Source organism: Malania oleifera, chromosome 4 (assembly GCF_029873635.1).
Source record: "Malania oleifera isolate guangnan ecotype guangnan chromosome 4, ASM2987363v1, whole genome shotgun sequence".
In the NCBI taxonomy this organism is placed as follows: domain Eukaryota; kingdom Viridiplantae; phylum Streptophyta; class Magnoliopsida; order Santalales; family Ximeniaceae; genus Malania; species Malania oleifera.
Window position 1 is genome coordinate 116563948 of NC_080420.1, and position 26182 is coordinate 116590129.

The following is a 26182-nucleotide window of genomic DNA, read 5'->3' on the forward strand; positions in this document are numbered from 1 at the left end:
AACGGTGGAAAGCTTGTTTGTTTATATGGGTTTGTTAAAATGTAGAAAATCGTGTGGCAGATGATTTAATTTGTATGTATTATTGTATATCTGGATTTGGGATTTTGAAATATTGAATTGTCTTTGAAATACTGAATTGGTTGAGAAATACTGGAAATGCTTGTGAAAATACTGGAACTATTTATGAAATGCAGGAGTTTGAACTAACGGCCAATGGTTGGGTGTTATTTGATTGGCTAAGGGCCAAGATTATTATTTGATGGCCGAGGGCTGAGTTTTAATTGATGGCTATATGTCGAGTTATATTTTCTGGCCGAGGGCCAGGTGTTTGGAATAACAGGAAATATATATGAATTAATATTTTAAATGATGATTTTTATTATCTAAATTGCATAATATGATTTAGAAACCCTGGGAACCAGTGTATTGTGAGCACGGTACCGTTGCTAGTTAGACCATGTGCACCCACATTGTCTAGATAGAAGTGTAGGGGGTCCAGCTGACTGCCTGCGTGAGGTTGAAGTAAGGGCGTCGGATCTGCAGCTTTTCTGTGGATGCCTGCAGATATGTTTGCAGAGGATGTTGTATTTGCCTTTGTTTGGGCTGATCGCCCAGGCTTAGTCCAGCCTTTAGCCCACACAACCCGTGCCATGGGGATGTAATGGCGTGTTTGTCACAGGGAGTGTCTTATATGTATATCTGTTAATTTATGTGAATACGGTTAATTAATAAGATAATTTTGAGGGCTTACTGAGAAAGGTGAGTGCCCTGGTAGCAGTAATGGTACTAAAGCAAAGGGAAACTACTTGTATGAGCGGGTAATCTTCCCTATTCTCGGCTAATTGTGTGTGTGAGTGTAAAATAAGAATGTTTTCATAAATGTGTCTATATGCTTAGTAAACTGGTTATTTTCTGTACACTAAATGCATGCTGGCTACACACTGACATTAACTTAGTCTTTCCCTTACTGAGTTATGCCTCACCCCTACTTTACAAACTGTCTTTTCAGGGAATCATAGAGATCGGGTCTAGCAGGCTAGCGGAGCCCGGCTAGTGGTGTAAATTTTATGTAAGTAGTGTGTAGATAGAGATTTTACTTTTGTTTAGTTTTATGGGATGTAATTATGTGAAAATGGATATATTCGTGTATAAAGATAGTTAGAATTTTGGTAATGACTTCGAGGATTTTATATTTTATTTCCTTTGCATATGTATGTTTTATATTTGATGAATAAGGTATAAGGTACACTAACATCACTAAAGTAGCCCTCCGGGCCCACGTGGCGGGTCGGGGTTGTTACAGAAATGGAAACAGAAATAGAATGAGGCAGTAGGCGTTCGTCGACGACATTGCACTTTGAATATAATAACTTGAAAATTTTCACACAGGGCCTCGTCGACGAATCCACGCCTCATCAAAAGATACCAAGAAAGCGTTTTTAGGCAGTTTGAATTTTGTCGACGAGGAGGTAGGGTTCGTCGACGAAATTACTTAAGTACTCGTCGACGAGGTGACGTGTCTCGTCGATGAATCTGGTTCTATAAATAGTGAAAATTTGGATTTTTGGACGAATTTTTCAGCGCAAACTCTCCCTTTCTCTCTCTAAAACGCCTTTCCCTCCTTCTCTCTTCGATCCTAGCCCCATTTCTCGCCGGATTGAAGATCTGAGGCTACCACGACGCTCCTAGTGAAGTTCTCTACAAGTCTGCCAGAACTGATCGTGGGAGAAGTTGGTTTGGAATTCATCCCAAATCTAGGGTAAGGTATGTTATTCAGATTATGTCTTCCTCGTAGTTATAAGAAATGTTGTAGGTAAGAAAATACTAATGTTTTGTTCTGGGGGATGTTTTTTTCTGGGTGTTGAGTGAAGAACCGTACGGGTGTAGGGTTAGAGTTCAGTGTGAGGCTTTTCAGATTTAAGGTAAGGGAAATATGCTATGTTAGGAGATTTACTTACATTATCAGAAATTATATATATATATATATATATATATGTATACCAGACATTATACAGAATATGAATTTTTATATTATGTGTGGCCTAAGTTTATATTACCTGATGAAGAGTTTTATGCAGTTTTTCTAGTATATCAAGTTATACAACATATACGGATATAATCTGATATTACATAGACAAATACATGTCTATTTACAGCTTTATTCAGATAATTATATATATAGATGTATGAATAAATGTGTACAGATGTTTATTCAGATCAATATGAATAGTATTTACTGAATGTCATGTTTTTCCTAAATGCCATAACGAACAGTTTATACAGACAGTTTATAAAGACAGATTATACAGTTATAGCATCAAGATGCTATAGTTACTCAGATATTATAGTATTTACGGTACAAAATTATAGCGTTATGGTTATTTTGGAAATATGATGAAAACAACATTGATATATATATATATATATATATATATATATATATATATATACTTATATAGTATCAGATCCCTGTGGAAATATTATAGACAGATACTGTCACGACCCGAAGAATAATGGTATTTAAATAATAAAGAGGGAGAGAAATGGGAACAATAATAGAGGGAGGCAGTCGACTTCGTTGACAAACGCTCCGCGTTCGTCGATGACATTGCATTTTGAATATAATAACTCAGGGGATTTTTCTCATGGCCTGATCGACGAACACAGGGGATTCGTCGACGAGGGTACAAGAGGGTCTCATCGACGAGGGCAAGTTTCGTCGACGAGAAGATGTCGAGAGAAGATTTTTGGAAGTCTAAAATTTGTCGACGAGGGTGCAGGTTCATCGACGAACTTTATAAAGGACTCGTCCACAAGGTGACGTGGCTCGTCGATGAATCTCGCAATATAAATAGTGCTAAACTCATTTTCTTACGCAGAAATCTCACCGAAACCCTCTCCTCTCTCTCTCTCCTATGGCTCCACCTCCTTCTCTCTTCGATTTCGGCCCCATCAGTCGCCGAATCGACGGAGGGAGTATAGTGGTTTACCTTGATCGGCCAGCCAGGGTAGATCCTACCTACGGGCCGCACAACCCTATCATGAGGGGTTAAATCATGACACACAATTATTCACAGGGAAGTTTTCAGTTATTATATGTATATACAGTTTTACAGTAGCATTGGGTGTACTTATGTATAGTAGAAGTATCACGAATGGAAAACCTATAAAAGCAAATATGTTAAGCAACATGGGTACAGGTGGTGGCTTTATATGTTATTGGTACTTGTATTCTCATATTCATTTATACATGACTATATATAGGAACAGATTTTCATGGTATTGTAACTCATTTGTCACACACTAGCAATAGCATATTTTGTCTTACTGAGCATTGGCTCATCCCATTAGTTTAACATTTTTTTCAGCTGATCTAGGTAGGCGTGCAGACTAGGCTCGTAGATAGAGGGGCCTCAGTATTGCCTTAACAATAGAGTAAGCATTTTTGAGAGTATTTTTGTATAGCCCTAGCTAGTTAAGGGTATTTTGGGGAACAGTCATATATGTATATTTTGAGAAACATTTTAGCACTCTGGTATTGTATATAATTTCATATGGTTATGTTTATTTGATTCCTGCTTCTCACTGCTTAGGTTAATGGTTGGGTTTAATTCAATTTGGTATCAAAGCATTATAAATTTCATAGTATATATATATAAAACCCTAGTTAAATAACAGGTCGTTACAGATACAATTTATAGAGCACGGTACCATTACTATATACAGATAGAGTGCAACCACATATCTTAGATAGTGTGTGGGTACCGTCTAATTGTGCTCAAAGAGTATGCAGCTCCCCAGTACACTGGGTTAAGGGGGCCGGTTAGACGAGGTAGTAGCTAGTCCCGAGTTTAGGAGATGATGCAGTTTGGCCGGGACTGAGGTAGTGTAGAGTATGATGACTTATCTGGAGGGCCGACCAGGTTAAGTCCCGCCTACAGGCTGCACAACCCTGTCATGAGGGGTTAAATCATTACATACAGAGTCCCAGGGAAAGAACACAATTATTTATATGTATACAGTTTTACAACTATTGTTGTATATACTATGATATAGCAATATGAATGATAGAAAGTTCGGATGATATAAATGTTTTAAGCTACTATACATGTGTTTTACAAATTTTCTAGATCATGCAGTTTTATATATATTAATGTTATAATTTTACCACTTGGTCGCCACACACTAGTAATAGCATATTTCCACTTACTGAGCGTCGTTTCACCCTATTACTTTACCATTTTTCAGGTGAGTCAGCTAGGCGAGCAGATCAAGCTCGCAGATAGAGAGTTGACTTGCCTACCCTGGTTGTAAGGTATGTTTATGACAGGGTTTTGTATTTTTTTTTTTTTGGGTAGATGATAATGGAGAGAGTTATTGTATATGGATATGGTCTGTATGTACAGAATTCTGATATTGTATAGTATATATGGTTGTATGACTTATGTTTCCATTGTTTAGGTATGGTTATATAGATATTTTAAAAAAAATGGAGAAATTTTGAGGATGTTACAACACCCCTCTGCTCTGATACATTTGGTAACCTGAAGATCACTACTGAAGCATATCAGGACACTCACCTTACTCAGTAAGCCCTCTAGTGTTAGATTGATCTCGTACTCACACAGTTCAAACAAAGGTTTATCAGTGAAGGCTCCAAGGATAAGGAAATCTATCCACCCATACAAGTAGGTTCCCTCTGCCCTAGTGCATTATGCAGCTTACTACTACATCTGATACTACTAGCGCACTCGCCTTTCTCAGCAAGCCCTCAGGCAAAGAGTATGTCCGCCCCAGTTGTAACATATTCTATTAGCATAAATACTTCTAATATCATAATACATTATTCAACCATTCAAATTTTTTCATGTTCATAACTTTAACATTTTACTTCATTTCACTTTAAGTGACACTTTCCCATTTACATCGTTCACATTTCACATTTCATTTCATTGTCATTTCATTACCATTTCATTCCATTTTCACTTCATTCACTCGTACTACAGCTGCTCTTTAGCCCTCATCAGTTCGTCCACATAGAAATGCGCTATAATCTACTAACACAACTTCTTTTAGCTGTCATCAATTAGTCCACATAGAAATGCGCTAAAATCTGCCAATACAACTCTTTTCAATTGTCTTACATTTGCATAGTTGCATTAACATACACAAGTAGCATAGTTCATATTATATTTCATTCTCAATGCATTATGTACTTAGCTTGTATCTCATACATTTAACATATATTTGCACAGAACTTACATTTACTCATGTCACACAATTTAATAATAAAATTCATACATATTCCTTGTAAAATAAGTCACTCACATTTAACATTTGAATACTAAAAATATAATTTTCATTTCTTACATAATATTCTAGAAAATATGTAAGAACTCGACCCAAGATATGTAGATTAACTAAATAGCGAAAGGGTAAAAACATAAATTTCACAGGCTTCATCGACGAAGCCATTGTTCTCGTTGACGAAAGCCCTCGTACTCTTTGTCACCAAAATTTAGAGTCTCGTAGATGAAGAGATACTGAACGTGTTGTAAAATATCGGAATAGGGTTCATCGCCGAAGGAGCCGGTTCGTCGACAAAATGCATGGATGATTCGTCGACGAAGGCGCCATCTCGTCGACGAGGTTGGCCGGGTCAAAGGGTCTATAAATATCCATTTCTCTTGCTTAGTTGCTAAGAAACCTCAAAACTCTCTCTCTCTCTCTCTCTCTCTCTCTCTCTAGAACCAACAAGATCACCCTCTCTCTCTCTCTCTCTCTCTTTCTCTCTCTATTCGATTCTTCACTGTTTGTTGCCTGATTCGTCGATCCAACATCACCACGTAGATCAGAAGGAGAAGCGCTATCCTTTTAGCGGATCAGAAAGTTGTTTCGAGGATTTTTGGGTTTTGATCCAAACCGAGGTAAGGGTCCAATTTCAATTTCATTTTGAAATATATGTAGTAGTACGAATTATAGTGAAGTATAGTTCTTGGATGTTTAGGTTTTGGTGTCTCGATTCGTAGTTTTGGAGCCATAGAGTTTGTATTTTGGTATTCGGGAAAAGGTAAAGGGATTCTGTCTATATCAGTTTTTTTTTTTTAAATTGAGATCGGTAAACTTGTAGTTTACGATCATATGTATGTTTTGGTTACTTATTTGAAAAAATCTATTAGATGAAAATATGAAAATTTTGGGTTATAGTTTTTGGGAAGATTTGGGGGTTTCGGGTATTATCTCTATTTTGTTGGAGAAACCATATGTTGTATTCAAACTGTAGTATTGAGATGACCATACCCATATTTGTATTAAATTATATTCTTTAACTAAAATGATAGGATTTGCTGTATACCAAATAAGTGTGGAATGAACTGTTGAATGTAAAATGTTCCAGGTTTTGTAAAACAACCAAGGTTGGCTAATTATCGTACGCTAATGAGTATAAGGACATGAGTTCCAAAATTGTTCCAGGTTTTGTAAATCAGCTAGAGGCGGCTAATTACCGTACGCTAATGTCATGTTTCGGCTAATTACCGTGGGCGAGAGTGTCTGTTTCTATATCCAAGGGTGTGAAATATTGTCTGTTCTTTCCGGCTGGTCACCGATGGGTGTGAGCTACACCGTACTAGCAACGATATCGCTGTGATGTTCGGTTATTGTAGGGTATCAGGTGCTTAAGTGTGACGACACTGACTGTATGTTTGGTATCGTATGTATTGGAATGGATTTGTGAAAAATACTGGAACTGTATTGAATTGTATTGTATTGTATTGTATTGTGTTATGTTTTACGCTGAAATAACACTCGTATGCCACACACTGATATAACCTGCTTTCTTCCTTACTAAGAGGTTTCTCACCCCGAATATACAAATATTTTTCCGGTCCTTCGGGTATCCAAAACTAGCATCCTAGAGTCCGAAAGCGAGGTGTCGTTTAGCTACATTTAGTACCTACGTAGGTATGAGTTTTGTAACCGAGTTGTTAGTGTTGGGTTTTGTAGACACCCAAGGTATGTATTGTATCTTGGGATGTATATTTTCAGTTATGTATAGACTCTAGTATGGTATGATGTATGTATAGAAAGAACATTTTCCGCTGCATATTTGATGAGTATAGATATGTATGTGAATGTGTATAGGGTGTACGTGTACCCAACAGGGTCGAACCCTCATTCAGTATAGTATCATGTATGTTTTAAATGATACAGAGACAAATTAGGTTACTATATTCACATCTAGGACCCATCCGCTGGTTCGGGGCATGACAGCTTGGTATCAGAGCTAAACCAGGTTGTTAGGTCTTGTAGACTTGGTTAGGTGTAGTTATGTGTACATACCAAAGTATAGGATGTAAGAGATGGGTAGAGTAGGTCGAGGGTTGTTTTGTTGCTAGACGGGGACTCGTTAGCATTGTTCTATGTTTTTCTTGGAATGACAATTTTAGTAAAATCACGGCAAACCACTAATGGATTCGTGTTGGTGTGATAGGACAGACCTGGATCCGTGAGAGTAGTAGTTGACATGATTATTTTCAATGATTGTGTTAATTGTGTACAATATAAGAATTCTAACCGATTCCTATCTTACTTTCAGAATGGAGCCCAAGGATAACAACTTGGATAGTGGTTCCGAGGGACTGCATATGATGAGTCTCCTTCTGCGCCTCGGGGTTTGGCGAGGCAGGTTATGCGGGAGATCAGGTGGAGTGTTAGGAGACGTGAACATTCTCCTACTACTACGGATTGTACTGTAGAGAGGTTCACCCGCATGCACCCTCCGACGTTTACGAGAGGACCCGATTCGATAGTGGCAGAGAATTGGGTACAGAAGACCGAGAAGATATTGGAAGTTCTGCATTGTACTAACTAGCAGGAGGTTCTCTATTCTACCTTCCAACTGGCAGGAGAAGCGGAAAGATGGTCGACGGCTGTGAGTCTGCTTGAGAAGAAGAGAGCTGGTCCATCTTATATGACTTGAAGTCGCATCAAGGAGGTATTTTTTGAGAGATACTTCTCTGCTTCCACTCGCGACATGAAGGCTGACGAGTTCTCGAGCCTGACTCAGGGAACCTTGACAGTGCAGAGATATGTAGCCAGAAATATCGAGCTATCTCGTTTCGCACCGTATTTGGTCTCAAACGAGTATGAGAAGGCTCGGAGGTTCGAGAAAGGTCTGAGAAAGGATATTCGTAGACTTGTGGGTATGCTACAAATTTGAGAGTTTTCTATTTTGGTGAATAAAGCCACCATAGTTGAGGTTGACATTCAGGGGGAAGAGGTGGTACAGGAACAGAGGAAGAGGCCAGTATCTTCTGGTTCTCAGATTGGTCCTTGACAGGGACAGTGGAAGAAGAAGAAGAATTATCGTTCGGGTTATCACCAGAATACCGAATGATAGGGTTCTTAGGGGGATCCATCCTCTGCACCATGTGCCAAATGCCGTAAATGGCATGATAGTGAATGCCAGTCGTTATGGGGTAACTACTACAATTTTGGCAAACAGGGTCACATATCCCAAAACTGTCAGGCACAGAGGAGCAATATGTCTGCTCAAAGCCAGAACCGTGAAAGTAATCAGATGCCTCGGGAGAACAATAAGGAAAATACGGCTCCGAGGAGGGTGTACTCCCTTACTCTAGCATATGCAGAACACGTTGGGAACGTGGTGACAGGTATCATGTTATTGCTTTCGAATAAAGTTGATGTTTTATTTGATTTAGGAGCAACCTATTCGTTTATATTTGCTAGTTTTGTGAAACTGTGTGGGGTTGAAACCCAAGTAATGGATGAATGGTTGTCCACGGCCACCCCGACTGGGAGTGTAACGATTTGTAGTAAGATGTTAGGAAACTGCCCAGTGGTTATTCAAGGAAGACTGCTACCGGGAAACCTAGTAGTGTACGACATGTATGGATTCGATGTCATACTGGGGATGGATTGGCTATCCTCTAGTTATGCAGTGATTGATTATTGTAGAAAGGTAGTAGTGTTCAAATCTCCTGGGGAACAGAAGTATGAGTTTGCGGGATCATGGGTGCGTTTAACGCTACAGATTCTATCAGCTACAAGCGAGAGGGTTACTGTAACACTCGAGAAAATTATATGCATAGAAGTGTGGAAAATAATAATAATAATAATAATAATAATAATAATATAATTATTGACTATTAATTATTATTATTAATTAATTAATTATTGTTAAATTGGATTAATTAATTAAACATTATTGAATTGAATTTATTAAATAATTAAAATGGATAGTATTCTAATGAATAAAAAAACTAATTAGGAATAAAGATATATATATATATATATATATATATATACAAAGATATATATATATATATATATATATATATATATATATATTAAAGTACATATAACAAATTTCGTCCTGAAGAATCAGGAAGGAATTGGATGGTAAATAACAAAGGCGCCCCCGCCCCTCTCAGTGGTGTCAATTTTTTCTTCTTTCTCTTTACTTTCTCACTCTTTCGTTCCTCCTTCCCTCTCTCCTCAATTTCTCGGCAAATATTTGGTCGATCGGAAAATCGAAAATACCGTTGGGTTCCTAGTTCCACTACTGACATTTCTACCGAAACAAATTTGTCATAGGAGTGGCGTAGACACCATTTCTAGGGTAAGGTAATCTTTCCCTATTTTCTCAATTTCTCCTTAGATTTTCAGTCAAATCGACGATCGGGCACCACTATAGGGTCCTAGTCGCGATCGTCGTCATTTTGACTGGAGTAAATTTTCAATTTGGGTTTCCTAAGCACTATTCCAAAGCGAAAGTGAGATATGGGAAATTAAGTAAATTGGTTATATTTGAGGGTATAATTATTTATTTGAAATTTATGAGCTCAAGAAATATTAAAATAATATTTTATTTAGGGTTGATTTAATGAAATTATGATTCTTGATTCAGGGCTCGGGTAAGTGTCGCGGGTGTAATTTGGGGATCCTACGGGCATAGTTTAGGAAAAGCAAGATAATTTGATTATTTTGGAGTTTAACAATTTATTTAGATTATTGGGAACCTAGGAAATGTTTTATGAAAATTATGTTGGAATTCTGTTAAATGTTCTCGAGAAATGAAAATTGTAGATTTTGTGCTGAAAATGCCACGAGCTCAAGATTGAACTGTGTGGGCATCTTAGTAAGCTAGATAAGGAAATAAATTAAATCAGTATTTTTCATGAAAATATTTACTATTTTACAGCATTTTATTCCAAAAAATTATGTATAGCATAGAATTATGTTTAGGAAATTTACTGCTGTTAACATTAGATTGTTTTAATACATTTAACCAAGAAAAATGATTTCAGTGTAGATTTTATGAGTAGAACATAATTTACTTTTGTGTGACATGGTACAAAATTTTATGATTTTATATAATGGTAAAATACTATATTTTCAGAATAAGTATGCTATCACTGTTTCAAGGAATTGTTAAAAACAGTACAGAAATATGTTTAAAGTATATTATAATGCAATGGTGCAAGGGCCATAATTTATGATATGTCGGCGCAAAGGCCATAATTTATATGATACAACACAAGGGCGGTAATTTATATGAAATGGCGCAAGGGCCATAATTTATATGATATGATATGCCGGTGCAAGGGTCGTGATGTATTGTCACACCCCGAACCCGGTAATGAGACCCAGGGGTGAATAAGTAACCTAAGTTGTCCTTGTATTATACAAAACACCAATTATACACCATAATGAATGAGGGTCCTACCCCGTGGGGTTCCCGTCCACCCTATACACATTCAAATATATGACAAATAGGCCGCGAAAACTGTTCTTTCTATACATACATTGTACCATACCAGAGTTTATACAAAAGGAGCTTAAGCTTCATAATACAAAACATAAACTCAGGTGTCAGCCAAAACCCAAAATGACAACCCGATAAATTCCTAGTACTTGCACAAGTACTTCCCGCAGTACATTGACCACTATGCTCCCAACACAAGGGCACTAGTTCTGGTTACTCGAAGGACCTAAAAAACATGTACGTACGATAGGGGTGAGACACCTCTCAGTAAGGCAGATCCAAGTTATATCGGTGCATGACATATGAGCGTTATCATGACACAAAACATACACAATTCAATACAATTCTAGTATTTTCACAAAATAGTTTCAGTATAGTGTTCATCACACACACACACATGATCAAGTAACTCAGTGTCATCACACCCTTCGGCCCGAAGCCAGCCAGCATTACACGGCGTCCCCGGCACATGGCGTAGCCCCAAGCTCCCACGGCATCGTACCGGTACAACTGGTGGATCCACACCTTTCGGTGATCAGCCGATAAGGCTCACACACTCTAATATAGAACCAGACACTCTTGCCAATTACTAGCAGGTGATATTTCACACCCTCGGAGATAGAGTCGGACACTCTTTCATAACCTGAAACAATTCAGAACCCCATTCCCATTTCTCATTTTAGAAAATCACAACTCATGCATGTTCATATAACAATTCAATCCACACCCATTTGGTAATCTAAAAATAATGATTTTCCAAAAATACAGTTTAAATAAGTCAAGGCACAACCATCTCCATAACACAATATATATCACAATATATCCACGGTTTTCCAACGAAACTAGAGATGCAACCCAATGCCCCTTTTTCCCAAAACTGTAATATAAAAATTCAGTAATTTCCACCCGTTAGATTTCCCCAAATTAGTAGTCAAAACACACATAGGACTGTGAACCATAGTTCTACTGAGTCTGATTTAAAAAATAACTGATATAAACAGAATCCCCTTACATTTCCCCAAAAATCCAAAACCCGAACTCTACGGCTCCTAAACCACGAATCGAGTTCTCAAAACCTATAAACCATAGTACAAAACATACTTACAATTTCATTCTCTACAGAACTACCATAACAGAATTGAAAACCAAGTCTTACCTCGATTTTGAGTCAAAACCCGAAAACGCTCTAAATGAAGATCTGTTCCACAAATTTAAAAGAGAATCCTTCCCTTATCCTCGTAGTAATGTCAAATTGTCGATTCTAACAACATACGGTGAAGAAATCTAGAAAGAGAGTGGGGTTTGAGTTCTTAGAGAGAGAGAGAGAGAGGATTTTGATTTCTTAGCTAAGAAGCAATGGAAAAATATATTTATAGCCCTTTGACTTGGCCAACCTTGTTGACGAGGCATCATCTTCATCGACGAGTCAACGAAGGGAGTTCGTTAACGAAGCGGTAGCCTCGTCGACGAGCCTGAGATTTTCGAATTTCTTGAAACCCCTCAGCTTTTCCTCGTCGATGAACACATGCATTTCGTTGCCCAACAACAGAAGGGCCCTCGTCAATGAATTCCAGCTTCGTCGACGAAGCCTGCTCAATTACCATTTTACCTTTCTCTTATTTATTTATTCCATATATTACAGTTCGGGTTCTTACAACCTACCCTCCTTACAAAAATTTTGTCCTCAAAATTTTAAATCTCTCATTCACGAACTCATTCACACAACTAAACACACACACTCGACTCAAGAAAGAACTGGAGGCCATTTACATCGTAGCCCCATCACAATACATACACACCCTCACTTACGCTAGAGGAATACCGTTGTTACATACATAAATCGTCTCAGGAGTTCACAACAATTCACACTCCCAATGACTAACCACCTATCCCAAAACACCAACAAGGTAATACATACATACTCACTTATGCTACTAACAAAACCACAACTCATAACAACTGTGGATACTTCCGACATATCTCCACTTCCAATTCCCAAGAAGCTTCCTCAACCTCGTGATTCTGCCACAATACCTTCACTAACGGTATATCCTTAGTATGTAGCTTCTAAACTTTACGGTCCAGAATATGAATAGGTACCTCCGTGTACGCTAAAGTATCCTCAATTTCCAAGTTCTCATAACTAATAACATGCAAAGGATCTGACACGTACCTCCTCAACATGGATACGTGAAACACATTGTAGATCCTCGAGAGCGCTGGGGGTAGTGCAATCCTGTAGGCTACTGGACCCACTCGCTCAAGAACCTCGAATGGTCTGAAATAGCTCGAGCTTAACTTGCCCTTCTTTCCAAATCTCATCACCCCTTTCATCGAAGCAATTCTCATAAATACCTTACCTCCCACCTCAAATTCCAACTCTTGGTGGCAAACATCCTCGTAACTCTTCTACCGAATTTGAGTCAATCTAATCATATCTCAGATCAAACCCACCTTCTCAGATGCCTGCTGCACAAGTTCAGGTCCTAACACCTAACGTTCACCAACCTCATCCCAATACAGAAGAGACCAACATCTCCGACCATACAGAGCCTCGAAAGGTGCCATCCCGATACTAGCCTCGAAGCTATTGTTATAGGAAAATTCTACTAGTGGCAGAAATTGCATCCAACCACCATCGAAGTCTAACACGCAAGCCCATAACATATCCTCCGAGATCTGTATCGTCCTCTATGACTGTCCATCAGTATGGAGGTGGAACGCTGTACTAAAAGTAAGCTTCGTCCCCAATGCTTCCTGCAAGCTCTTTCAGAAATGAGAGGTAAACCTCAAGTCTCGATCTAACACAATGGACACCGGTACCCCGTGCATTCTAATTATCTCATGCACGTACAAGTCTGCTAACCTACTTAAAGGATAGCTAAACTTCATCGGTAAAAAGTGAGCAGATTTCGTCAATTTGTCCATGATCGCCCAAATGGCATTCTGCTCTTGAAGTGCTAGCGGCAATCTGGTCACAAAGTCCATGGTAATATGCTCCTATTTCCACTCCAGAATAGCTAAGGGCTGTAACGGCTCTGCCGGCCTCTGATGTTCAGCTTTCACCTGCTGACATGCCAGATACTGCTCCATGAACTGAGCAATCTCCCTTTTCATACCACTCCACCATAAGGTTTCGCGCAAATCCCGATACATCTTTGTGCTACTTGAATGTACCATATACAATAAACAATGCACTTCCTCCAGAATTGTCCTTCTGATCTCATCGTTGTTTGGAATACACAACCTCGTACCAAACCTCAACACCCCTCCTTCAGAGATGTTAAAATCTGCAGCCAACCCCTGCTGTACTTTCTCCGCAATCTCATTCAACTTCGCATCACTAGCCTGCGCGGCTTTAATACGCTTAAACAAAGTCGGCTGGATCACCAAACTAGCAATGAAAGCCTGATGATCACCAGACACCAACTCCATACCAAGGTTTTCCAGATCCCATATGATATGATGCTGAATTACAACTGCTAATACTGCCGCATGTTCCGACTTTCGACTTAACGCATCAGCTACCACGTTGGCTTTCCCCAGGTGAGCTGATGGTGCAATTGTAGTCCTTGATCAGCTCTAGCCACCATCTCTGCCTCATGTTCAACTCCTTCTACGTGAAAAAGTACCTAAGGCTTTTGTGGTTAGTGAAAATCTTGCATTGAACACCATATAGATAGTGTCGCCAGATATTCAGTGCATAAACTACAGCAGCCAATTCCAGATCATGCATAGGGTAATTCATCCCCATTTAAGATTCAGTCCTATCACTTAGAAACAAGACCTAGCGATAGTATCCATGGTTTTCCTAAAATCATCACTCTAAAAAAAATACAGAAACAACCCCGGTACTCTTATCTCTAGGCTGCAAGATAGAACCTTAAATTCTCATTTCATCCTCTAACAGTTACTAACTCACATTTCAATCTACCCATCTCCTATTTTCCTTAAAATCCATGCCTATACTCAGGTATTATATTCCGCTGTTTACTAGAGTCAGCAAAACCTAGCAACCTAGGCTCTGATACCAAATTGTGACGCCCCAATTTTCGTACAAATTTTTTTTATAAACAATAATAAATATTCACTCGTCATCAATAATATTCACAAATCGGTCACGTCAACAACCCTGTTACCACTCATATGACTCAACCTGCATTGGGTACCGGGTAAAAAGTCATTTCATTTATACAACCTAACAGCGGAAGATAGTATATACCTAACAACTAGAATACAATACTCAGAGTATCAACGTACATATATATATACATATTACCATCACATACCCAAAAACAATACAATCTTAGGGGAATTACACCCCCTAGTCCAAGAACTCACCCTGTGTGTCAGGGTCTCAGCCTCTTATGGTCTAGGAGCTCTATCACCTAGTCTATCTCTGTTCCTTGAAAAATTTAGATAATTTGGGTGAGACACATTTCAGTAAGAAGGAATAAATTATTTACAGTGTGTGGCAATATGAGTTCAGTTATAACACACTTTACTTCAAATCATCATTTCATCCAAAAAAAATACACTAATAAACATATTCTCATAATCATATAGATATACAACACAAGTTTTAATAAGTTTTAAAACCATTTATCAAGTTTAATCATTTCCAACACATATTTACCCGCAAAATTCCTGAAAATATGGAAGATTACCCGCCCAATACTTTTGCCTACATGCCCTATATTTAAATGAGATATGCGTCTTTCGTGTATGTTTACTTTCATGGTTTAATCATTTTCACATACACGCTTTAAAGATTAAATAGGATATGATGTGATGATTGTATGCAAGTATTTAATTTACTGAGAATATATTATTTGGCTTAAATATTTGCATACTTAATTAATTGGGTTGTTTAGATAGATCCTAAGTTGTGAAAACTGGCTGTGAATTGAGTTCAACCTAAAAGAAATTTTTAATACCCAATTCACCCCCCTCTTGGGTATATACCAATTCCAACATAATATTTTCTGAGTTTCAAACAGTGTTTTAAGAAAATTGTTGATGGTGGTAGAAAGCGATGTTACCCAAAAAAATAAATAATAATAATACTACTTGAGTTTATAAATAGAGACATGTATGCATGTCAAAAAATTTAATGACCATTCAAAGTCAATTAAACGTAATTATTTTTTCATTTATTGTTTTACAAACACTTTTAAATTGTGTAAGTTTAAATCAAAATTGAACTAAACAATTTTTAAAATCTAAAAATTTAAAGAACTTAGGTTGGGGGTCAATTTTTTTAGTTGTCACATTAAATTAAAGACAACATAATGGTCCATTTAGATCAAAAAGCTTTTATTTGGAAAAAAGAAAAGGAAAGGAAAATAAGAAAAAAAAATATTTTCTATTATACTTTCCTTCTATGCAAAACATGATTAAAAAATGAAAATTTAATTTAATACAATTAAATATTAGAAAAATCAAATATTAATGATTTATAAAATTAAAATTTTGTTCATGGATTTGATATACTTTTCATCTTTTTTCTCAGTTTTTTTGATAACCAAACATCAAAATGTGAATTTCTTGATATTTTTCCCTCATTTTTCTAACATTTTCCAAGTTCCAAATTGGATTACATGTAATCATCTTCCTTTATTTCTTATTTTATCAACACATTTGAATAGTGAACAATTGATCATATTTCAAATTGTAAGTTTACAACAAATCAAAATTTAATTAAATATTTTAAAAATTAAAAAAATTTCAGGGGATTAAGTTTTTACTTGTCACATCAATAAAATAAACCCATTAAAGCCAATTTAAATATAATTAGTAGAATTTCAAGCATATAAGTTCATGTTGCTTTTTCTTTTTCTAATTTTACACATCTAAATTTTGAAATTCATATTCCAAGCATCTACTTTCCGAACCACCCTTTGTTCTCTCATATAAAATATTCTGAAATCGTATCTTGAAGTGGTATCAAGCCTTGAACTTAGATTTGTAGATTTGTATAAAAATAAATCAAATTTACAATATTATTACTCAAGTTGTATTATTGGTTTAAACTTGACTTTCGTAGTCATGCATTCTAACCAAATCGATCGAAATGAAAATTTTAACCAAATTGATTTAACCGAACTTCTTCGGTTTGGTCGATAAATTTAGTTTTCACCGAATACTGTTCAAATATAACTGATCATAGCCGTGCGCAGAATAATTGTACGATTAAAAACAACAGTGCATGACAGATGAACCAGGAAATAATCTGGATGAAGATATTGGAGCTACCAAAATTCTTGGCATGTTCTTGCCGACAGATGTTGGAGACTGTCTATGCTGGAACTAAGGCACTAGATCAGAAGGTTAATTATTTATTTTTCTTTTCATGTACCCTAACTAGGAGAATCTTGGACTCCATGAATAAAATCTGATCTCTATTTGGAATGAAGAAGGATGGGCTAATTCATTTGCAGATGAGAAGATTATGAACCGAAAAAAATATTGAGGAAATGCTTGAAGAACATAAATGGATCGCTTGATTAGATTAACTTTGGTGTTGTGTCAGGGTGTGATGGGTGGGGTTGAATATAAAATTTAGCAAAAAACTAATCTTAAGTCAAATCACTAAGGATGTGTTTCGATCGACTTGGGTCATCTTAATTTATATTTTTATTTTTTTATAAAAATTGATGGTGTCAGAGACCCTTTCGAATACTTAACTACTCAACTAGGATAATAAGTTGCCTCTCTACCCTTGTCTATTTAAATATTAAAGCATTATCTAAAATGAAAAGTCTTACCCCCAAGACTCGAACCCTAGCCATTCGGGTCGATTTAATTGTCGGGTGAGTTTGGGTCAAGTTGGTAGTTTAGTTTGTTTAAAGGTGAAGTAGAAAAAAAAAAAAAAAACAATTTAAGTAAAATTTTGAAAATAATTAAAGAAGAATTATATTTGTTATCTAACATACATACTCTTAACCCCATTAAATCATATAATGCAAAATATTTCCATTATCTTCCAAAATGACATCATAAACATCATTACAACAAATGTAAAACCAAAAATATAAAAATTAAAACACTCTTAAAATGTGTCAATTTCACAATCCAATATATGCATTCTTTCATAGGTCTTCATTATTTTTTTTGACGTATAGAGGCACGTGGGTTAGACACTAAACCTGCATGCCAAACCAAACAATCAGGTTATGCAAAGTGAGAAACCGCTAACTGACCCATAAACTATTTGAAACTGGTTTTTTAGGTCGGTTCAATTTGGGTTATCTGGGTTGTCAAACACTCGTAGTGTTGCGTTTTTTAATTTTTTTTATAAAAATATATTTTAAAATTCCATTTTCTTTTAAAAAAATAAATAAATAAATGCAAAGAGTAGGATGAAATGGGAAAAGGAGAGGGTAAGCCCATAAAGATGCAAGAGAACCTACATTCATATCCAAAGCCACTGTGCAGAGATTAAAGCAACTTAAAACAGTAATCATCTTAAACCCAAAACCCACCCACCCCCTGTCCAAATATTTTTTTTATATTATACGATTTTATGGGTGGGTTTTCAAAGTCTTCCTTTGATGAATTTTCTAAAGCATTTAAAGTTACGTGGGTTTGTTTCACATTAGAAAAAGTGAGAAACAAAAGGTCATTAATAAATGATAAGGTGGAATAAACTCTTAAAATTGGTTAAGAGAAAGTGATAGTGTGTACTTTAGTGATCCCTAGGACACTGCAAAGCATTGTCAGCACACGCACGTGCGCCTGTGGTGTGGGTTGTAGGGCGTTAGTGGTGCATTTAGTTGGTGCACAAGTGCGCATAAGCACTTAGCACGCTTGCATCGTTGCGAGATCATGATCATTAATCATGATCGAATGGTTAATTGTCGCCCCCCTACCCTTGTCCATTTAAATATTAAGGTATTATCTCAAATGAAAAGTCGTAACCCCCAAGACTCGAACACTAGCCATTCGGGTCGATTTAATTGTCAGGTGAGTTTGGGTCAAGTTGGTGGTTTAGTTTGTTTAAAGGTGAAGTAGAAAATAAAAAATAAAAAAAAAACAATTTAAGTAAAATTTTGAAAATAATTAAAGAAGAATTATATTTGTTATCTAACATACATACTCGTAACCACATTAAAATCATATAATACAAAATATTTCCTTTATCTTCCAAAATGACATCATAGGCATCATTACAATAAATGTAAAACCAAAAACATAAAAATTAAAATACTCTTAAAATGTGTCAATTTCACAATCCAATATATGCATTCTTTCTTAGGTCTTCATTAATTTTTTTGATGTATAGAGGCAGGTCGGGTTGGGTTGGGTCAGGTTAGATGCTAAACCTGCAAACCTGCATGCCAAACCAGACAATCAGGTTATGCAAAGTGAGAAACCACTAAACGCATAAACTATTTGAAACTGGTTTTTTAGGTCAGTTCAATTTGGGTTATCCGGGTTGTTGAACACTCGTAGTGTTGCGTTTTTTAATTTTTTTATAAAAATATATTTTTAAATTCCATTTTCTTTTAAAAAAATAAATAAAAAAAAATGCCAAGAGTAAGATGAAATGGGAAAAGGAGAGGGTAAGCCCATAAAGATGCAAGAGAACCTACATTCATATCCAAAGCCACTGTGCAAAGATTAAAGCAACTCAAAACCAGTAATCATCTTAAACCCAAAACTCACCCACCCACCCCCTGTTGAAATATTTTTTAAATTATACGATTTTATGGGTAGATTTTCAAAGTCTTCCTTTGATGAATTTCCTAAAGCATTTAAAGTTATGTTAGTTTGTTCCACATTGGAAAAAGCGGAAAATAAAAGGTCATTAATAAATGATAAAGTGAAATAATCTCTTAAAATTTGTTAAGAGAAAGTGTTAGTGTGTACTCTATGCACACGCATGCGCGCACGCGAGTGGCGTGGGCTGTAAGGCGCTAGTGGTGCATTTAATTGACGCACAAGCACTTAACACGCTTGCATTGTTGCGAGATCGTGACCGTTGATCATAATCGGATGGTTAAAAATTAATCTTATATTTTTATATGGATTAAGTTAGGCGAATGGGGTACTTCTAAGTTTGAAAATATTCAAATAGAATAAGCTCAATCGACTAATCCTATCGAATACAGCCGACTGACCTCATTCTGATTTTGAAAATATTCAAACAGAATAAGCCCAGTCGACTGACCCTTTCGGGCACAGTTGACTGATACGCGATAAACAGTGCTGAATGGATGCAACTTTTCACTACAAATGCAACCTTTCGGAAAAGGCATGATTTTGTTTATATAAAGACAAGTTAACTCCATGAAATAGATCAAGAAAATTCATCATTCTCTTATTCTCTTTCTCTCTAATCCTTCCACAAATTACATCATTTTCAAATCTGGATTCTATTTTCTGCAGAGATAGAATACCAAAAAATTTGTTCAGATAACTCTAAGGGTGTTATGTTAGGAGATGTGTGGCTCATATGTGTGTCAGCAGCCGCACCCAGCTGAAAATGTTAAAGCCAGAGATGGACCGCCACCAACAATCTGCCTACCACCTTGAAATTACAGCTTCCATATTTGACTTCTTCCCCCTCCCATGTGTATATATATGTAATGTATGTGTGTGTGGAATGTGCCGTGAATTGTAGCAGTGTGTGGTGAGTTGCAGTGTGTGTGTGCATGCAGAGAGCTGCATTGTGAGAGTTCAGAGAACTGTGTTGCAGAAAGTGTGTGGTGCTGTGTTGTGAGGTAGAGAGAAGAGAGAGTGAGAGAGGAGTTGAGGGCAATAGCCTCTTCCTTCTCCTTGTGTAATTCTCCCAGTGATTATAGTGGATTTGTGCTCTTCCGTGGACGTAGGTCATAGTGTACCGAACCACGTAAATCTGGTCTTACATTTGTGTTGCATAATTTTTGCTTGTGCGATTGTTGCTCATAGATCATTTCCCAACATGTTAGTGATTAGTTTTCGTTTGTGTATAATGTAAACTGATATCATCTCATAATCTGAGTTTCATTGTATCCTAAAAACATATTTGCAAAACGACATTATAAAGTGTCTTGAAGCATTTTCAATACTACAGCATTTTCCTCTTCCTATTCTTACACCCCCTAGTGCTACATGGTCTCTCAAGTAATCAAAACATTCAAGGAATAGTGGAATATTATTTAAGACGAGGAGCTAATCCATCAGACACAAGGTAGGCATGGCATTAGACGTGGTCCCTTGTCATATTGTGAGAGAGACAGAGCTAGTGACGGCCAAGCCAAGGTAACTGAGCTGCCCATGGTATGCAGATGGCTCTCTTTTCTTTCCTGTCTGCCTGAAATGTGTGTTCCCCAAGCTTGGATTCTAATTGTGAATCCGAAAACTAGCAGCAGAACCTATTGCAAATGGAGCCATATGATGGAAAAGTGCTCAGAGAAAGACGTGTATTATAGAAATATCTTCACATAATTCAACATCAAACATTTTGTCTTTTCTTGTGTACATATCATTTTCTCGGTAGGAAGATCACATGAGAAAGAGACGGTCCCCCTCTCTCTCTCTTCTTTAAATAACGGGGGCCGGGTGGGGGAGCTTACACCATCACCTTCCTAAGGGGTAGGTCAGTCCCAACCAAATGGGACCCTGCAAGGCTGCAACACTCCTGCATTGCTCTCCGAGTTTTAACTATACTAAAAGAGTTTGATTCAACTACAAAACCCATGAATGGGATTTCATAACTTAGCTATTTGGAGTTTGGATATTTAAACTGAAACCACTGAAGAAAATTATGCAGGCGTGTGGCTCCTAAAGTGCAGAAAACATGCTCAGCTTTTCTTCAAAATAAAATATAAACTGCTGATAATAAATAAAGAAGAAAATCACAGGCCGAGATACAAAGTAACAGTACTTCACAGAGGGAATTAATGGAGGAGAGAAGAGGGAGAGGGGAAATGAACGGGAGGAGTAAAGGCCCAGTACAACCACACAACTGCCAATTTCAGGGGTTCCTTGGAGTAGCATTAAAGGCTCTTTGCACCAGATCTTCTTCAATACCCAAAGGCCAAAACTCATGCCACCCAAAATACATTGCTTTTTGCAGGAAAACTGAAACAGAATTAAATATGAGCTGGCTGGATTTATAAGCAGAAAGTTGGATTGATTCCTTGATGATTTTTGTGTGGGTAGAGCATGGGTTCTGAGATTCTACACATGATCCTCACCATCTTCATGATCACTTCATTCCAAACTACCCACATTGTGATTGCAGATGCCTCATTGAATGCTCTGGAGAGTTTCAACAGTCGTGGCCTACAACAGCTGTATTTCATGGAGAGCAATGGGGTTATCAAAGAAAATCAGATTGAGAAAGTTGCAGGAGAGGATGAAAATGAAGAAAAGAAGGATTTCATCTTGGAAAAGTTCAGAAGTTTGCTAGGACTGAAGAGGATCAGCGCAAGAAGTCATCCATCTCCTGGAGAGAGTACCGATCAGTATGTCTCACCAGCACCTTCTCCATCACCCACCATTGAAGCTGGAGCTCCAGCCCCTGCTCCTGCAACATTGCCTGTCCATGTGCACTCACACCATTCACCGCCTCACCGGTATGCCATTCCATCACCCCACGAGATTCTCAAGAAGGACAAAGATGAAACTAGAACTAGAAAAAGAATTCTACTGCCAGTTCTTGTGTCTGTTGGAATAGCTTTCGTAACTTGTGCACTTGGGCTCATCTGGTTCAGAAAATATCGAAAAGGAACAATGTCAATATACAACAACAGAGGAGCCAGAGGTAAATCAAAGCATGTGAATTCCAAATATTCAACTAGCAAGGTGAGCCTCAATCCCGGCCTTGACCTTTTCTATCTAAATTCAGTAGGAATGGACATAGAGAGACAAACTTCATGTCTTAAACAGAGTCCTGAAATGGTGAACACTCCATCAAATCGAAACACATCAAATTCACCATTGCATGACAGGGAAGAATCGGAACGGGAACCAACAAGTATCGAAGACGATAATGTTAGTTCATCTACTAGGGAAATTTCATTAGTTCATGAAGATGCACAATCAATAAAATATGAATCTGAAGAATCCACTAAGGAAATTACATCAGTTCATGAGCGTGTGGAGTCCATAAAATACGAATCTGGAGATGAAGAATCCATGAAATACGAATCTGATGGTGGGAACTCTTCCTCTGCAGATAAAATTATACCCATTGATGCACATTCATCAGATGACGAGTCTTTTCATTCTCCCTGTGATTCACATTCCTCTACTGTCAGGCTTTCCAATGCTTCAGCTGGCAGTTTTAGTGAGACATCAGAAATTTTCTCCCCAAATGTGTCAAAGATATCAGTAGCTTCATCTCCATACTCTTCTTTTAACCCAGCAATTCCAATGACAGCCTCAGCTCTCATCTCAACCACGGCTGCCAGTTTACAGTCAAATCCTCCACAATGTCCTTGCAGTCCAAAACAGAATATACTGACAGATTCATGTTCTTTGAGCGGTCAGAAGGACATCCAGCAGGTGCAGACACCCCCCATGCCCCCGACGCCACCAGCTCCACCACCCCCTCCACCTCCGTCCTCACGCATACGCATTTTATATTCTCATTCTTTTTTTACAACTAAAACAGCATCTAAAGCCTCGTGCTCTGCTACACTGCCAAGCTCTTCCTCTCCTAGTGGATTTTCAGAATCTTCTTCGGGATCAAACCAAACTCCGGAACAAGACTTCCCTTCTTCACCTCGAAGACCTCCTAAACCTACCCCAACTACAGAAGGTATTCCTCCACCACCACCACCACCATTTCTAAAAGGAAATGGCAACTCTATCAAAGCGCCACCTCCTCCGCCATCTCATTTTCCACAACTCATGCCGTTTGGAAAAGATGGAGCGCCACTCCCAAAACTGAAACCACTTCATTGGGACAAAGTTAGAGCCACGCCTGATCGTTCTATGGTGTGGGACAAACTGAGATCAAGCTCATTTGAGTAAGTTCCTAGTTTGTCAAACTTTGATTGCAATTCCAATTCCTCTTAGTAGAGATCTGAGCAATTTATGGTACATGGAACAGACTCGACGAGAAAATGATAGAGTCGCTTTTTGGATACAACTTACAAGACTCAATGAAGAATGACGAAGCAAAGAGCAAGAGCCCTTCTCCAACCAAGCACGTCCTTGAGCCAAAGAGACTACAGAACATAACAATACTCTCAAAAGCCTTGAATGTCACTGCTGAGCAAGTCTGTAGTGCACTTCAACAAGGTAGAAATTACATAAATAATCATAATCAAGGACCTGTTCATTCCCTTTCTTCAAAATGCAGTTGTCGGGATAGAGAAGCGACAGTGAACTGTGAACCAAAATGCCCTTTCATTCACAATGCCCCATACCCAATTTGCTAGAAGAGGGTAACAATCCAAAATCAGACTTGAAGATAAGTAGCAGGATAGCAATAGCTGATTATCAGAACAATGTCTTGAGGATTAAAACAAAGTGTTAATATTTGTTTTGCATAGTCTCAGGCAACAGACTGGGTAAAATGTCCCATCTTGAAGAAAATAGATTTACCAAACATTATCATATGTTTTCTGAGGAGTTAACTTTTAAAAGCCTTTCTTTTTTGCAATACTTTTAAAATCTATTTCCAATTACCACTTTGGCATTTCTGCTCCATTTGTAAAACATCTACGATAATCAGGGGATGGCTTGTCTTTACAACAAATAGAGGCACTGGTTAAGATGGTACCCACCAAAGAAGAAGAGGCTAAGCTCTCAAGCTATACAGGAGACATCAATGAACTGGGCTCGGCTGAGAGGCTTGTCAAGGCAATGCTTAATATACCATTTGCCTTTCAAAGAATTGAAGCCATGTTCTACAGAGACACCTTTGAAGATGAGGTAGTTCATCTCAGAAAGTCTTTTTCAGTCCTAGAGGTAATTGTCTAATCATTAATCATCCCAGTTTTGATCAAAAGCAATATTCTAATTATGATATCTCTCTCCACACTAGGAGGCATGCAAGGAACTGCGATCCAGCCGCCTCTTCCTGAAATTACTTGAAGCTGTGCTTAAAACAGGAAACAGAATGAATGTGGGAACAATCAGGGGAGGTGCTAGAGCATTTAAGCTTGACGCTCTTCTAAAGCTTGCTGATGTGAAAGGAACTGATGGGAAAACTACCTTGCTCCACTTTGTCGTCCAAGAAATAGTTCGGTCAGAAGGAATAAAAGTATCAGAGAGCATCATGGGGAAGCTCAGTCAGAAAAACAAGAGCAGAACTGCTGAAGAAAGAGAAGAAAATTACAGAAGAATGGGCCTAGACCTTGTGTCTGGTCTGAGCACCGAGCTGTGCAACGTGAAGAAGACGGCCTCCATAGACTTGGATGTTCTTGCGAACTCGGTTTCAAACCTATCAGATGGAATGGCTAAGTTGCAACATCTGCTGCACAAGGACTGTGTAGATGACAAAAGCCGAAACTTTGTCCACTCGATGAGAATGTTCCTAAGTCATGCAGAGAAGAATCTGAAGGAGTTGCAGGAAAATGAAGACGGAGTCCTACTACTAGTTAAAGAGATTACAGAATATTTTCATGGGGATGTGAGCAAAGATGAAGCAAACCCACTTCGCATTTTCGTGATCGTAAGAGATTTTCTCAGCATGTTAGACCGCGTGTGTAAAGAGTTAAGAAGCTCGAAGGTTCAAAGCAGTAAAAACCCTCTAGCCCCCTTCCGGTAGAGAGCACATTGGTTGGTTTGTCTATGTTTAGAGTGCATGAGTTTTATTTAGAATCTTGGATTGTTCAGATTGATTGGTGTTGCATCAAGGTGTTGTACTAACAAATAACAATCAGAGTTATATTCAATCTTCTTCGTACAAAACTCTAACATTACCCATGCAACTGCAGAAGCACATAAATGTGGACTTAACAACAACAAAAACATTTACACTAACAAAATACCACGACTCCTAAAATCCTAAGCTTGTGGGTGGTTTGAAAAATCTTATATATACATGTAGACAACAAAAACAGCAATACTAACAAACTCTATTTGATTTCATATATTTGACTTTTGCAGTAGAAAAGAAACTCCGCCTGTGATGCACTTAATGCTTAATTTTTTCACACACAGCCGGTCCCAAGCCCGAGTAATGAGGAGGATTGCGTAGGTAGCTGTCAGCGTAAAATTTGTTAGATCACTATGATATGAATCTTTACCGAATATTTGCTGGGGCGTCCCCTACGAGCCACGCGTTGCACTTGTACTACCCGAGTGTAGTGAAAAGTGGATGAGGGTAGGCTAGGTCATTGCCCCGAAGTGACGCCCCGTGTCGGCGCCCGGGTACGATGTTAAATATGCGGGGATTCCTGAATCATTCTGGACGTGGGCAAGTAAAGACATTAGTTCAGGAAACTAGAA

The 26182-nt window shown here is 37.8% G+C and overlaps 1 protein-coding gene across 1 annotated transcript; it reads left to right on the forward strand.

Annotated features, from left to right (window-relative positions):
* Positions 1-21928: 21928 nt before the first annotated feature.
* LOC131154233 (formin-like protein 11) lies at positions 21929-25626 on the forward strand. Its single transcript, XM_058106871.1, has 4 exons — positions 21929-23751; positions 23835-24025; positions 24462-24697; positions 24774-25626. Exons 1-4 carry the CDS (start codon positions 21941-21943, stop codon positions 25497-25499), a joined length of 2964 nt encoding a protein of 987 aa, XP_057962854.1. The 5' UTR covers positions 21929-21940; the 3' UTR covers positions 25500-25626.
* Positions 25627-26182: the final 556 nt, after the last annotated feature.